The sequence below is a fragment of the Carcharhinus amblyrhynchos genome, chromosome 5 (genome assembly GCF_965287045.1).
Source record: "Carcharhinus amblyrhynchos chromosome 5, sCarAmb.v2.hapA, whole genome shotgun sequence".
Taxonomy (NCBI): Eukaryota; Metazoa; Chordata; class Chondrichthyes; order Carcharhiniformes; family Carcharhinidae; genus Carcharhinus; species Carcharhinus amblyrhynchos.
Genome location: NC_137328.1, coordinates 30,446,035 through 30,459,821, shown reverse-complemented (window position 1 = coordinate 30,459,821; position 13,787 = coordinate 30,446,035). Strand labels below are relative to the sequence as shown.

General features: G+C 42.2%; 1 protein-coding gene across 1 annotated transcript in view; it reads left to right on the top strand.

Moving 5' to 3' along the window:
• Nucleotides 1-6,139: 6,139 nt before the first annotated feature.
• Nucleotides 6,140-13,787, top strand: part of LOC145343369 (low-density lipoprotein receptor-related protein 1B-like) — a 49,888-nt gene continuing 42,240 nt past the window's right edge. The window contains exons 1-2 of the mRNA XM_080189585.1: nt 6,140-6,169; nt 8,727-8,846. Of these exons, the coding sequence (XP_080045711.1) occupies nt 6,140-6,169; nt 8,727-8,846 (150 nt within the window). The remainder of the gene's footprint in view (nt 6,170-8,726; nt 8,847-13,787) is intronic.

Here is a 13,787-nt window from a genome sequence, read left to right as displayed (position 1 = left end):
CGGCCTAACTAAGCTTGTTTTTATTACTTGACGGAACGTGACTGCCTCTGGCTAGCTCAGCATTTATTGCCTGTGTGCCTTGGTGTAGGTACATGCCTGCTAAGGGCGTTCCAGGATTTTTCCTACCTTTTTGGTAAAGGATGATGTGTGGCTTGGAAGGAATTTGCATACAGAACAGTACTGCACAGTACAGGCCCTCTGGCCCTCAATGTTGTGCTGAGCTATGTCCAAACCAAAGTTCAAGCTGTCTCACTTCCTATCGTTCTGGTGTGCTCCATGTGCCTATCCAATAACTGCTTAAGTTCCTAAAGTATCCCACTCCACTATCACAGCAGGCTGTCTATTCCACACCCCCCACCCACTCTCTGGGTGAAGAATCTACTTTGGACATCACTCCTATGTGTCCTACTATGAGCCTTAGTTATGCCCCCTAGTAACAGCTGTATTCACCCAAGGAAATAGTCTCTGCATGTCTACTCTATCTATCCCCCTCATCATCTTTTAAACCTCTAAGTAGTGTCTCCTCATCCTCTGCTGTAAAGAGAAAAGCCCCAGCTCCCTAACCTTTTGTCATAAGACCTACCCTTCAAAACAAGGCAGCATCCTGGTAAAAGTTCTCTGCACTCTCTCTCCAATGCTTCTACATTCTGCTTAGAGATGACCAGAACTGAACATAATATTCCAAAAATGGTCTCACCAATGTCTGATATAGTTGCAGCATAACCCCACGGCTCTTAAACTCAAACCCCCTGTTAATAAACACTAACACGCTAAGCCTTCTTCACTGCTCTAGCCACTTGAGTGGCAACCTTCAGAGATCTATAGATATGAATCCCAAGATCTTGCTGTTCCTCAGAACCCTGTATTGACCCTATAATCTGCATTCAAATGTGTCCTACCAAAATGAATCACCTTTAACTTATCAGGGTTAATCTTATCTGTTGCCCTTATCTTTCTGCATGGAGGTTGTGGGTATGGTAGGCTCTATAAAAGGAGCAGTGGTGCTCCTGCTGCACTATTTGTTATGATCATAGCTGATTATCCAACTCTAGCCTGATTTGTTCTTTTTCTCCTTTGACCCCCTCTGCACCAAGAATTGTATCTAACTCATTTCTCTCATTCTCAAATGTACAATGTCTTGGCTTCATTGATTTGTGGTAGTGAATTCCACAGGCCCACCACTCTGGGTGAGGAAATTCTGCTCCTTTCACTCCTAAATGGCTTGTTTTGTATTGAGCACCTATGCCATTGGGAGCATCCACTTGCAACTACCCTGCCTAATGTGGTTAGAATTTTGTAGGTTTTGGAGATCATCCTCATTCTTAACTCCAGCAAATATGATCCTAACATTCTAGGCATCAGTCTGGTGAGCCTTTGCTGCATCCCTCTAGAGCAAGAATATCACTTGCTGCACTTCTCCTTGAACAGGAACATCATTCTTCAAATAAGGTCAAACTTGCCCAATATTCTGGCATGCAAATTTTAAGTGTGACCCCCATCAAGGGGTCCTATATAAATGCAGCAAGGGATCCCTGCTCCTGAACACTCATCCTTTCACTATGAAGGTCAACATATCATTTACCTTATTGCCTGCTGCAGCTGCATGCATGTCTTCAGTGACTGGTGTACAAGAACATAGGTCTCATTGCATGTTCTCCTCAATTTATAGCTACTCCATCTTGTTTGGATACCAAATGTATATCTACATACTGCATTGCCCACATCTTCTCCAAATCACATTGAAGCATTCCTACTCACCCTTCCATCCAGTTTTGTTTGGAGATTTTACATTTGGTCCCCTTGTATACTGTGAATCAAGCTAACGTGTTTGGGTTCAAGCAAGTTGAATTTTATATTTTGTGGTCTGCACTGAATTAGTTGACTCTGGTCAAATCTGATGCTGTGTATATAGGATTCATGACTTTTTTTACAGTGAGATATTAACTGTAGATGGGAGCAAAAGTGACTTTATATCATCATTTGGTCCTTGGCTTATTTCAGCTTCTGTAACCATCACAAGAAATTGATAGGCTATAGGAATGTTCATGAAGAAAAATGAAGATAACAGACATGTTAGTTCAGTAAAGGTTTCCCAGGGAGTAGTGAAATTTTGTGGTAGATGTTGAGCAAGAACAATTTGGGGAGTTGGGTAAAAGGACCTCCGAGTAGCAATCTCTGGATTGTTCCCCATGCCACATGCTAGTAAGACTAGGAACAAGGACATAGTGTGGTTGAACATATGGCTAAAGAACTAGTGCAGGAGGGAGGGTTTTGGATTTGTGGATAACTGAAAAGCCTTCCAGAGAGGATGGGACCTGTACAAGGACGGGTTATACCTGAACTGGAGGGGCACCAATATCCTGGCTGAGGTTTGGTTCGGGTGGGTTTAATGTGGCCTGGGGGTAAGAATCAGAACAGGTCAGCAAACGTAGAGACTGGGGACAAACATGGGGCCAAGACAATAAAGAGGAAGAGCAATCTGAGGATGAACTGTCTGGGGTGCATCTAAGTGCAAGACAGATGAACTTGGAGCCTTATGCATGGAACTTGGATGTGGTTGCAGAGACATCCTTTAAAAGGACAGAATTGGCAGCTGAATATTCTGGTGGTATAAGTGTTCTAGGCAAGACAGGAGGGGCTAGAAGAGGTGGGGGAGTAGCAGTACTGGTTAGGGAACATATTGTGGTGGTAGAGGATGGACAATTTGGGAGGATCGTGTAATGAGACATTGGGTAGAGCTCAAACAGGAAGGGTGCAGTCCATATACTGGGGGTATATGACAGGCCTCCCAACAGCCCACAGGAAGTTGATGAACAGATATGTAGAGAGATTCTGGACAGGTGTAGAAAAAATAAGGTTGTTGTAGTGGGAGAGACTTTAATTTCCCTCATGTAGACTGGAAATCCCTTGGGGCTGGGGGTCTGGATGGGGAGGAATTTGTAAAATGTCAGGAAGGTTCCTCAGAACAATGTTAGTGCAACTAGAGAGGGAGCTATCCTGGACCTAGTACTGGGAAATGAGCCGGGTCAGGTCAAAGTTTATTGGGGATCGTGTGGTGAACAGTGATTCAATTCTGGAAACTCTTGGATCCTCATGGAAAAGGATGAGTGCTGTCCTATGGATAAAATGCTGAATTGGTGAAGGCTAACTACAGCCAGATTAGGCAGGATTTGGCTGTTGATTGGGAGAGGCTGTTTAAGAGTAAATCTGCATTTGGCACGTGGGAGCCTAAGGAGCAGTTGATATGCCTGTCCTGCATGCCTATGCCTTTTTAATAAAAATGACAGGAAAGGTAGGATTTGAGAACCATAGATAACCAGAGAAATTGTAGGTCTAATCAAAGAAAAGAGGCATACATAAGGTCCAGGCATCTAAACAGGAAACACTGGAGGAATACAATAGAAAAGAACTCAAACAGGGAGTTAGAAGGGCAAAAAGGGTTACAAAATATCTTTGATATCCATAATTAAGGAGAATCCCCAGGCATTTTATACATATGTTGGGAACAAGAGGGTTGTCAAAGAGTTGGACCTCTCTGGAACAAGAGGAGAATTGTGCTTAGAACCTGAGGAAGTAGGTGAGATCCTTTGCATCAGTATTCACAAAGGAGAGGGATATGTTGATTGGTAGTGTCTAAGGGATGTGTAGACCCATTAGAACAAATGCAAGTGCAAGGGAAGAAGTGTTAGGTGCTTTAGGAAGCATTAAGGTAGAGAAAACCCCAGGGCCAGATGGCATCTGCCCTAGATTCTTGAGAGTAAGAGATGAGGTTGTAGTGAATTGGAGGATTGTGGATGTTGTTCCTCCTTTCAAGAATGGGAGTAGAGATAGCCCTGGAAATTATAGACCACTGGGTCTAACCTCAGTGGTTGGTAAGTTGATGGAGAAGATCCTGAGGCAGGATTTATGAACATTTGGAGAAGTATAATATGATTAAGAATAGTCAGTATGGTCTTTCAAAGGCAGATCATGCCTTACAAGCCTGAAGATGTGATTCTTCACACTTGATGAAGGAAGAGCCATATATATGGACTTCAGCAAGGCATTTGATAAGGTGCCCCATGTAAGGCTTATTGAGAAAGTGAGGGGGCATGGGATCCAAGAGGACATTGCTTTGTGGATCCAGAACTGGCTTGCCCAGAGAAGGCAGAGTGGTTGTAGATGGGTCATATTCTGCATGGAGTTGGTCACCAGTGGAGTGCCCCATAGATCTGTTCTGGACCCTTACTCTTTGTGACATTTTTATAAATGACCTGGATGAGGAAGTGGCAGGATGGGTTGGTAAGTTTGCTGATGACAAAGGTTGGAGGTGTTGTGGATAGTTTGGAGGGATGTTAGAAGTTGCAATGAGACATTGATAGGATGCAAGACTGGGTGGAGATGGAGTGCAACACAGATAAATGTGAAGTGGCTCATTTTGGCAGGTCAAATAGGATGCCAGAATATAGTAATGGTAGTGTGGAAGATCAGAAGGATCTTGGGGTCTGAGTTCCTAGGACTTTCAAAGCAGCTGCACAGGTTGAAGCTGTGGTTAAGAAGGCATATGGTGTACTAGCCTTCATCAATCGAGGAATTGAGTTTGAGTTGAGGTAAGGCAGCTGTATAAGACCCTGGTCAGACCCCACTTGGAATACTGTGCTCAGTTCTGGTTGCCTCATTACAGGAAGGATGTGGAAGCCATTGAAAGGGTACAGAGGAGATTTACAAGTATGTTGCCTGGATTGGGGAGCATGCCTTGAGGATAGGTTGAGGGAACTTGGCCTCTTCTCCTTGAGACAAAGGATGATGGGTGACCTGATATGTATAAGATGAGGTATTGATTGAGTGGACAGTCAGAGGCTTTTTCCCAGGGCTGAAATGGTTACCACAAGAGGACACCAGCTAAAGGAGCTGGGGAGTGGTTACAGAGGAGATGTCAGGGGTACGGTTTTTTCATTCAGTGGTGGGTGCATGGAATGGGCTGCCAGCAACAGTGGTGGAGGCTAATTCGATAGGGTCTTAAGAGACTTTTTTAATAAGCACATGGGATTTGATAAGATAAGTGTTACTAGGCTTACCTATAAGCCCTCTAAGGTAGGGACATGTTTGGCACAACTTTGTGGGCTGAAGGGCCTGTATTGTGCTATAGTTTTTCTGTTTCTATATGTAATTATAGGCCAGTGAACTCTACATCTGTGGTAGAGAAATAGTTGAAGATCCTTAGGATCTATATGCATTTAGAACAGAAGTCTCATTACTGGTTGACAACATGGTTTTGTACAAGGGAGGTCATGCCTCACAAATTTGGAGGAGGTGTCAAAAATGAGTGAAGGGCTGTGGATGCCATCTACATGAATTTTAGTAAAGCATTTGACAAGGTCCCTCATGGCAGGCTGTGCAAAAGTTAAGTCACACAGGATCAAGGGTAACTAGCTAGATGGATTCAGAACTGGTTTGGCCATAGACAGAGTAGCAGTGAAGAGGTTTTTTGATTGGAGGTCTGTGACTAGTGGTATTCCACAGGGTTCTGTACTTGGGACCTATATGTATGTAGCTGGTCTGATTAGTAAATTTGTGAATGACACAAAGATTGATGGAGTTGTGGATAGTGATGAACATTGTCAGACAGGATATAGGTAGGCTGGAAAATTGGGCAGAGGAATGGCAGATGGAATTTAATCCAGATAAATACAAAGTGATGCATTTTGGTAGATCTAAGGTGGGGGAGCTACTCAATAAATGGCAGAACCATCAGGTGAATAGACAGGGTTCTGGGTGTGCAAGTCCACAGATCCTTAAAGGTGGCAATACAGGTGGAAAAGATGAAGAAGACCTAAGGCATGGTTGCCTTTATCGGACAGGGCATAGAGTATAAAAGTTGGCATATGTTGCAGTTATGTAGAACATTGGTTAGGCCACATTTAGAATACGGCATCAGTTCTGGTCACCACGCTCCAGAAGGATGTGGAGGCTTTGGAGAGTGCAGGAAAGGTTTACCAGGATGTTGCCTGGTATGGAGGGTATTAGCTATGATGTAAGATCGAATAAACTGGGGTTGTTCTCCCTGGAAAGACAGGTCACCCTGCAACCTAATAGAAGTTCATAAAACTATGAAGGGCATAGATAGGGTGAACAGTTGGAAGCCTTTCCCAGGTTGGAAATGACAGATACAAGAGATCACACCTTCAAGGTAAGTGGGAGGGGGGAGGCAAGGTTCAATATAGATATGCAGGGACATAATTTACACAGGGTGGTGGGGGCCCGGAATGCACTACCAAGCAAGGTGGTTGAGGCAAACACACTAGGATCATTTAAGACTTCTGTAGATTGCCACATGAACAGACTGGGAATAGAAGGATAAAAATGGATATCCTAGTTAGGAACACATGATCAGTGCAGACTTGGAGGGCCAAAGGGCCTGTTCGTGTGCTGTATTGTTCTGTTCTTTGTTCATTCTAAAGTGACCAAGTGCTATATTGGGTTTACTGGATGAACTTTGAGGTGAATGGCTTTTGTTGCTGTGTTTATGATAGCACATTTGATTTAAATTGTTTCATGCATTGACCAGTCTGTCTCTGACAGCTACATTGACTATGTATGGGTGAAAAATTGTTACAGCACAACCAGTCCAGTGGAAAATTCATACATTTAAACCAAAAGGTTTGAATAGATGAATATGCTATCAAACTTGCTTCCTTCTGAAATGGTGAGATTTAACTTTCTAGGACTTCATCTAGCCTAGAGTATTCATGTGGTGAAGGAAAACTCCAGTGCTCTGACACTTACTGCATTGATGAATGGAATTTGTGATGGAGGGGTGGACTGCAATGATGATGATTCAGATGAAATTAACTGTCTAAAGACCTGCTTTGGAATGCAAAGCAGGAACCAAAGATGCCTCTTTGAAGATACTAAGTGTAATGGCATTGAATGTTGTGACAACTCTGACCAGGAATTGTGAACTCAATATTGGAAATAAATATCATGACCCTAGTACCTACCTGGAGGTTTGAAGATGGTGTTGAAGCATGCTCAGTGCATTGGAGAAAATTGTTTCCATGTGACTTAAAATGTTGGCATTAAAACTAGTCCTTGGAGATCTGGTTAAATTGAATTAGTCTTTCAGTCCCAGTTGTTACTACATTAGTCAGTAGAAGTGGTCAAGTAGCTTATTTTAATGCCAATAAATTAATTGGAACATACTTAATTTTACACTGGTTACTTTTTAAAATTCATTTATGGGATGTGGACATCACTGGCAATGCCAGCATTTAATGTCCATCCCCAGCTGTTATTGAGAAGGTTGTGTTGATGTAGGAATGCCCACAGTGATAGGAAGGAATTCCAGGATTTGGACCCATCAGTGAAGGGATGGTAATTTCAAGTCAGGATGGGGCATTGCTGGTTTATGGCAGTATTATCGAGCCTTCAAGTTTAGGGGATATGAAGTCAACTGGCAATCTGGCTCTCAAATGCTGTGATTGCTCACTGAAATGCGCTGAATGAATCCTGTTCAACTGTGGAGTCCCATTGGTCAAACTGTCTAACAACAAAATTGTATTTTGGGGATCTGTTACCAGATGGTTCTTCCCCCACCCACAACTTAAAGCTGTAAACTTGAATAAATGGAATTTTGTAAACCATTTGAATGAGTGGACTTGCCTGTCGTGGTGGAGGATTTTTGAAGTTTGCTCTGCTTTGGCTTCTAAGATCAGTGAACAAGAGCAGAGCATTGTTTTTATAGTCTTTAGAGCTAATGGTATAAACAAGGAGCTATACTTGGAGTCTGCACAGGATTGACCAACAGACTTGGTACAGGTTGTGCTCTCTCAGCAGTACTGTACTCAGTCTTACATTAATGTTATTGTGCCAGATCTCTGTAGTACACTTTTTGGCCATTATGATCCAGAATTTGATTGGGGTGAGGGTGTGGTAAATGGCAGCCATACTTCCTGCAGGTCTTTGAAGACCTGAGTACAGTAGGTATTTAATACCTTCAGGATGTAGAAGGATTTCTTCCCCACCACCAAAGCAAGTGACTTGTCTAGATCATGGGGTGATCATTAGAGGTTTTTCAATGCATTCACCTTATTGAAATGAGATTATAAATGGAATTTATTTTCAAATTTCCAGATGAACTTAACTGACCATTTCTCCAAGTGCTTAGTTTTAATCTGTTCAAGAATTTCCTGTCTTATGCCTGACCTGAGGTGGTGTCATAGCAACCACATTCTGGTATCTAGTCCTTTTTTACTTCCCCTGAACATTGGGAGGAGAAAAAGACTTGTATTTGGCCAGCTTTCCTCACTGGGTCCAGCAGTTGTAGCATTTTGCACCCCCCCCCCCCCACCCCCAGTGGATCAGGCAAATAAAAAAAATCCACTCTTTACCTGCTCAAATCCAATTCATGGTCCCCACAGAGATGCTGACAAGGCACTGCACCCCATCTTGGGCCTGATTCAACATTCAGTCCTGGCCAAGAATTGGCAATTGAATGAGCAATCTAAGTTTTTTTTATGATCACAATAGAGGGCCATTTGCAATATCTCAAATTGCTGTCTTGTTAGTCATTGCTCAAAATCCCAAATTCAAACCTTGATTTTTAAAATCCTGTCAATAAATATTTAAACTATTTATTGGAGATAGTGGTCCTAACCTGTACACATCAAATGATGTTTTGCTGATGGTTAGACTATACAGCCCAAATTTATATAAGTGAACTAAAGTTCTAATCTCCTTGATTGCAGAAGTTGCACATAAAGGAGCGTGTGCAGAATATAAGTGCAGCAACAAATGCCTATCTGAGCATGAAATATGTGATGGGATACCAGATTGTATTGATGGGACAGATGAACCTGCATCTTGTGGTAAAGATTTAACACTTTTTTTTATTTTTGGTTAATATTTTTCTGGAAGCTAAATCTGAATCATGGAATCTGTACAGTGCAGAAGGAGGCCATTGAGTCTGCACTAACCACAATGCCACCCAGGCCCCATTCCCATAACTCAACACAGTTACCCAGCTAACCACCCCCCCCCCCTGCCCTTGAGATTAGGGTCAATTTGCCAGTCAACATAACTTGCATACCTTTGGACTGTGGGAGGAAACCCATGCAAACTCCACACAGCCCCAGACTGAAATTGAACATGGGTCCCTGGTGCTGAGGCAGCAGTGCTGCCAATGTTGGTTTTTTTGATCTGGGCCTCCTCAATTTCCTGAATTTTGTGCCTTCTCCATAATGGATTGCATACTGTCCTTCGTCTCCTCATGATGCCTTTTACAACTCCACGTGGAGTGTTAGAGTTGTATCTGTTTGCTGTGTTCAGATTTTCAGTATGGCATACTTAAGACCTAGGAGTAGGCCATCTGGCCCCTCAAGCCTGATCTGCCATTCAATAAGATCTTGGCTGATCTTTGTGGACTCAGCTCCACTTTACTATTCAGAAAAAAATTAAGTTAAGGAATTATCTACTTTTGCCTTAAATATTCTGAGGTAGCCTCAACTGTTCACTGGGCAGGGAATTCTACAGATTCATAACCCTTTGGGTGAAGAAATTCCTCTTCAACTCGGTCCAAAATCTTGTGGCCTTTATTTTGAATCTGCACTCCTTAGTTCTGGTTTCACCTGCCAGTAGAAACAACTTCCCTGCTTCTATCTATTCCCTTCATAATCTTTAAGATCTCCCCTCATTCTTCTGAATTCCAATGAGAATAGCCCCAGTCTACTCACACTTTTCAGCCAACCCTCTCAATCCAGAATCAACCCAGTGAATCTCCTCTACCCCCTCCAGTGCCAGTATGCCCTTTCTCAAGGAGACCAAAACTCTACACTCTAGATATGGCCTTGCTGCCTCGCCAGTGTTTTGTACAATTGCAACATAACTCCTTATTTTTAAACTCCATTCCTCTAGCAATGAAGGGCAAAACTCCATTTGCCACCTTAATTACCTGCACAGTAACTCCTTGTGATTCTTGCACAAGCTCAATAAAGTCTGTCTGCACAGCAGCATGCTGCAATTTTTTACCATTTTAAAAAATAGTCCATTTTGCTGTTTGTTCCTACCAAAATGGACAACCTGACATTTACAACATTGTACTCCAACTGCCAGATCCTCACCCACTCAGACTATCTATATCCCTTTGCAGACTTTTGGTATCCTCAGCACACTTTGCTCTGCCACTCATCTTAGAGTCATCTGTGAATTTTGACACACTACACTTGGTCCCCAACTCCAAATCATCTATGTAAATTGTAAACAGTTCCAGTCCCAACGCTGATCCCAGAGGCACGTTAATCACTGATCACTAACCAGAAAAATGCCCATTTACCCCCACTCTTTGCTTTCTATTAGTTAATAAATCCTCTATCCATGTCAATTACCTGTAACACCATGCAGCAGCATGTCAAATGCCTTCTGGAAATCCAGATATCCATCCACAGAATCCCCATTGCCCACTGTGCATGTAATGTTCTCAAAGAATTCCACTGAATTAGTCAAACATGACCTGCCCTTCAAGAATCCATGCTATTGCCTTGCCAATGGGACAATAGATGTCTTGCTAAGTTAAGCTAACTGGCCTATAGTTACCTGCCTTTTGTCTATCTATCTTTTAAACAGTGGTGTCACAGTTGCTGTTTTGCAATCAGCAGGAACCATGCCAGACTCCAGTGAATTACCATGAGTGCATTTGCTATTTCACTGTCAATTTTTAGTGCCCTGGGATGCATTCCATCAGGGCCAGGAGACTTGTCTATCATTAGCCCCATTAACTTACCCTTTTGTAGTAAGTTTCTAGGTACTTGTCAATTTTCAGCATGTTATTTGTTTCTTCCACTGAAGACTGACACAAAATACCTATTCAACACCTCAGCCATTTTCCCTTCCAGGTATTACATGTCCCTTCTCATCCTGTGAAGGATCAATGTTTATTTTTTTCATTTTATTTGTAAACTTTGCTATGTTTCTACATTCTGGGCTAGTTTACTCCTGTCAACCATCTTACTTAAAGCTTTTTTCTGTAGCTTTTTGATCTTTAAAGATTTCCCAATCCTCCAGTTTCCCACTAATCTTTGCCACTTTGCCTTTTCTTTCAATTTAATGTCCTCCTTTATCCATGGCTGATATTTTTCTACAGTATGTACTTTGATACACTTGCTGAGCACTGAAAAATCAAAGTCCTCCACTGTTCCTCAATAGAACCAGTCTACCTTGGCCAACTCCTCCTATTGTAGACATGCTTTATTTAAGCACGACACTGGTATTGGATTTTACCTTCTTGTGCTCCATCTGTATTTTAAATTCATTGAAAGGGGTGGTTCAGTTCTATAGATCTGTTCCACTGTTTGCTCCATTAACTGATCTTGGTTAATGTCAACTAAACTTGTGTGCATCTCAGAATTGCAACACTCAAATAGCTGATCACAGATGTCTGAATTTATAGTTGTGCAAAATTGTCTGACTTGATATCCTATCTTTTTAGGTAAGAAATGTTGGGACAATAATGGGGGCTGCAGCATCTTGTGTGAAGAAACTATTTGGGGTGCACATTGTGCTTGCCCAGCTGGCATGATTTTACAGCCTGATGGTAAAAACTGCTCTGGTAAGTAACATAATGAAACTATTAAGCTGGCTTCTCTCCTCCTGTTTGAAGGCTGTCATATATTGTATGGCTTTTTCCTTGAAAGCAATTCTATTCTAAGTGTCTACTTCCCAGTCTGCAGAAAACAAACCATTAATTAAATGGCACAAATAATATATAAAAGTAAGAGGAACCTGAATTCTACACCTGTAGCTGACAAACTTCCAATTCCTCAAAGCAAGGAGTGAAAACAGGTAGAGTGAGAATTTATCAACTTAATGCAGAGACATAATTGGGGGTGGGAAGATGCACAGCCTAGAGCATCTGGTAGTATACACAATTTTATTGGTGTACAGATACTCACTGGAGGCTGCATTTACTAAGCACCTCAGGTTGGGATGTATCTTTCCTCTTGCTAATTCAAAGTGTGACACTGGTGTTTGAGTCAATCTGCTTTCATGAAGTGGCCATTGCCCATGTACCCTGTGCATGTCACTAGCAAGATGAGTGAGCATTTATTGCTTATCACTAACTTGTCTTTACAACTGAAAGGCAGGACAACCAGATAGACCAATTTCATGATCTGTGTAGGATTTAGACTTTCATTTTTAAAAACATGCCTGGAATGTAAAACACCTTTTTTAATCACTTAATATATTGATACATTGTTCCCAGCTACTGAGTGGAACTTCTCAGGGCAAACAACTTAAATGGAGGCCAATTGTTTTTGCCTGCAGTGTACATTGAGTGTTTGAGAGATTAGTGGAATCTAAAGAGAATTGGTTTTCAATTAAAGAAAATTTAAAGCCAACATGAATTGCCTGGTTTACAACCTGCTGGGAAAATGTGAAGAACCTTCCAATAGAAGGAAAAAATGGGAGTTCTTTTAAACAGGGAAGGCAGGGACTATGTAAAAATGCCAACTTGTGTCTTTGAGTTAAATGTCAGAGGTTGGTAGAATTTAAAAAGAATTGGCCTTGAATTTTCATCGCCTGGTTTCCAAACTGCTGGAGAAATTTGAGAATTTTTTTGGATATAGAAGGAAAGACCAGATCCCTTAATGGACTAGCCAGAGGATTATTTTGGAGCAGTTATTAAACCAGTTTAGACTTTTTAAATTGGATGCAAAGACTAAATTGTTAGTCATTTTGTGTAGGAGCTGAGGGAAGAAGTGTTGTCTTATTTGTGTACAAATCAGTTGCAGGTGTGAACATGTCTATATGATAAAGTTCTACTGTGCTGAAATCAAAGGTTTTAAAGAGGTACAGGGCCAGGTAGAGCCTGTTGTGGCATCAGTAATGTTTGAACTGTGGCTCAGGTTGAGCTGGGATCTGAACTCAAAACACCAACCTCTCAGACAGGGGGAGGTACCTGGACTGTTTCAGGAGGCAGTCACACCCCCTTGGATTAACTGCATTTACATCACATTGCCTCAGACAGGAGGGTGTGGCTGCAAGCACAGCAGATAATGTTAAAGGAGCCTCAGCCCTGAGTTTACCTAGCAGGTTTTTGATTCTTCCATGTTGATGAGCAGGAGCTGTAAGGAGAATGAGCAGACTAATCATAACATTAGTTCAGGCAGGCATTCAAGAAAGGGAGAAAAGAGAAATGTAGTTGTGACTGGGGATGGTATAGTCAGGGGATTAGACGCTTCTCTAGCTATGATCAAGAGTCCAGAAGGCTTTCTAGCCTGCGTGGGTTCAGCACATCTCTAGGCTGTGGAGGAATCTGGTGTGGAGGGGATGATTCATTGGTGTGATCCATATGGGTACCAATGATGTGGATAAAGAAGAGGCTCTGTTAAGGGAATGAGCAGCTAAGTTAGTTTATTAGTCACAAGTTGGCTTGTATTAACACTGCAGTGAAGTTACTGTGAAAATCCCCTATTTGCCACCCTCCAGTGCCTGTTAGGGTACACTGAGGGTGAATTTAGCATGGCTAATCCACCTAACCAGCAGCTTTTTAGACTGAGGAAACCCTTGCAGGTACTAAACTAGTGCCCTTAAGAGCAGGTAGATAAGAGGTTCTGATGAGGGAACATGAGCATCAAAAAGGTAATCTCTGGATTAATACTGAGCCACAAACTGGCACAAGATAGAGGTAAACACATTGGGCCAAAGATTGGGAGAAGTGGGTTCAAATTCATGGGACATTGGCTCCAGTACTGGGGGGGGGGGGGGGGGGGGGGCTGTTCTGAGATGGGCTCAATCTGAATCATGCTGGGATC